The sequence below is a fragment of the Otolemur garnettii genome, unplaced genomic scaffold, assembly GCF_000181295.1.
Source record: "Otolemur garnettii isolate 467f Iridium unplaced genomic scaffold, OtoGar3 scaffold00135, whole genome shotgun sequence".
NCBI lineage: Eukaryota > Metazoa > Chordata > Mammalia > Primates > Galagidae > Otolemur > Otolemur garnettii.
In genome coordinates this window covers 4,279,816-4,282,499 of record NW_003852530.1, presented here as the reverse complement: position 1 = coordinate 4,282,499, position 2,684 = coordinate 4,279,816, and the positions used below count along the sequence as shown (strand labels likewise).

At 50.3% G+C, this 2,684-nt stretch overlaps 1 protein-coding gene across 1 annotated transcript in view; it reads left to right on the top strand.

Annotated features, from left to right (window-relative positions):
- The window catches only part of CEP89 (centrosomal protein 89), a 68,083-nt gene that overhangs the window by 38,201 nt on the left and 27,198 nt on the right, over positions 1 to 2,684 (top strand). Inside the window, 1 exon segment of the mRNA XM_023518356.1 lies at positions 1,660 to 1,789. Within this exon segment, the coding sequence (XP_023374124.1) occupies positions 1,660 to 1,789 (130 nt within the window).

Genomic DNA, 2,684 nt, shown 5'->3' with positions numbered 1-2,684 from the left:
CTAACTCTTGGGCTCAAGAGATTCTCCTGCCTCTGCCTCCCAAGTAGCTGGGACTATGGGCGCCCGCCACAACACCTGGCTATTTTTTGGTTGCAGCTGTCATTGTTGTTTGGCAGGCCTGGGCTGGATTTGAACCTGCCAGCTCAGGTGTATATGGCTGGCACCTTAGCCACTTGAGCCACAGGCACCGAGCCATGTTTCTGGGGTTTTTTAGATAGGGTCTCAGTATGCTGATCAGACTAGTCTGAAACTCCTGGACTTACGTGATTCTCCTGCCTTGGCCTCCTCAGGTGTTGGGGTCATAGGCATGAGCCCCCACACCCGGCCTGTCAGGATCCTTTAAGAGTCTGTTAAAGGGTCTGTTCCTTCTCAGCCATGCTGTCCAATGTCCATGTCTTGTGTAATGTAATTTTGAACTTTTTCTCTAGACTTGCTGTTGAACATGTAGTTTTCAAAGAGCGTGAATTAATATGGTACTAAATCAAGGTCAGCATGCTGTTTCTCCTAAGGGCCAGTTGATAAATGCAGTCTTTTAGGGTTTGTTGGCTGTGCAGTTTGTATTTACAACTGTTTACCTGTGCTGTTGCAACATAAAAGCCGCATAGGCAGCTTGTGAGTAGTGGACAGGCTGTGTTCCAATAAAACCTTATTTACAAAAACAAGCAGCTGGCCTGCAGTTTTCGTTTGCTGATGCCTCCCCACCCCATAAAGAAAGCCGAGTAGACTGCCGACAACCAGTGCCTGTGTCTGGGCAGAAAGGAGAGAGGAGGAGTGACTCGGCAATGGTGCCGTCAGGTGAATGGCTGAGAGCTGAGAGAAGGCTATTTTAGAAGCTCCCAGAGTGAATTTTGGCACCTTAGATTCTCAGTGAAGGTGAACATAGGATGCTTGAAGCTGGGTAAGGCTGGCTGAGAGTAGCTGTGACAGAGGCAGCCCCACTGAACTGTCCTCAGCAGGCTGACGGGTTGAGAACAGGCCACGCGACAGAGCTCACACTGGGGCAGGGGAAGAGTGACTGCGGATGCCCTGTCCGGACAGCTGTCAGTAGGACAGGCTTCCTGTGGTTGTCAGGGAGCAGAGGGAAGAGCCTCCAAGCCCCACTTAACCAACCTCTTCCCCACCAGATCTGGCTTTGAATTAAGATGAAAAATTTTTATTTTTTTATAAAAAAACTTCAATTTATTCTTTAAAGTCTTTAAACAAAGGAAAAGTTACCGCATTTAGGGCATCTTTGCTTTTTGCTTAATCCTTCTTCTTAATTTTTTTTTTTTTTTTTTTTTTTTTTTAGTTTTTGCCCAGGGCTGGGTTTGAACCTGCCACCTCCCTCATGTGGGTCCAGTGCCCTACTCCTTTGCGCCACAGGCACTCCCCTTTTTAATTTTTCAGATATTTGGCACTTAGAGAAAAATGTTACCAAACTGAATATTGGAAAGCAGGGGTTCTTAGTGCCTGGTCCTCCGCTTTGCAGCCAGCTGTCCCCTGTGTCTGCTGTGCGGGACTGTGAGCTCCCCGAGGGCCGGGCACACAGAGTTAAGGCCGGTGGCTGGGGGACTGGACCCAGCGGCTCCTACCGTTTGATTTTAGCCGCAGTGACAGCACTAGGAGTAACAAATGTGGGCGTTTGTGTCTGTGTTACAACTCACGTAATCTTTATTTCAGGAGGAAATGAGAATGTTTAGGAGCCGAGTCCAAGAAGTGGTAAGAGAAAACGAAGAGCTGCACCGGGCGCTGAGCGGGGGCCGCCCCGCCCCCCGCCGGGAATGGCAAGTGCTGGCGCGTCTCGCGCTCCGTGGATTGAGATAATAGGACAACACTTTATGAAATCATTAACTCCGTCTTTTTAAACTAAAATATTTTAACAGAGTTTCTAAGATATTAATAAGGTATAGTAAAATCCCAGAGACTTATTCTTTTTTTTTTTTTTTTTTTTTTTTTTTTTTGAGACGGAGCCTCAAGCTATCCCCCTGGGTAGAGTGCCATGGCATCACAGCTCACAGCAACCTCCAACTCCTGGGCTCAAGCGAGTCTCCTGCCTCAGCCTCCCAAGTAGCTGGGACTACAGGTGCCAGCCACAACGCCTGGCCATTCTTGGTTGCAGCCATCATTGTTGTTTGGTGGGCCCGAGCTGGGGATTCGAACCCGCCACCTTAGGTGTATGTGGCTGGCGCCTTAGCCGCTTGAGCCACAGGCGCCAAGCCCCAGAGACATATTCTAAACTTATAGTTTGAAGATGACTTTAAAAATTCTGAAGAGGTTCTCAGACCTGAAATGTAGTTGCTTTCCCCTTTTTATTTTCCAAGGTGGTGTTTTTCTGGGACGGTTTTCCTATCGTAAACCCTCCCTTGTTAGACTGCTCCTGTGGGTCCCTGGGCTTGAGAACAGAAAACCCAGGATGAAGCCGGGCCGGCTGGTCCACCCTCCCTGACAGCTCCCTGTCCTGCCCCTCCCGCGCTCTCCACCCTGCAGGAGCCCACTCAGAGGTGCTTGTCAGGAGCACTCCCTGTAGTCTCTGTTTCTGATGCAGCCCTGCACACTGGCCCATCCGGGACCGCCGCACTGTGCCGGCCAGTCTTGGCTGCCTCCCTCTCCCCTTTGTGAGCTCCTCAAGGGCAGGCCCCTGACCCGTTCATCCTCCTGTCTGGGACCCTGTCCCGTTCATCCTCCTGTGTGGGACCCTGTCCCGT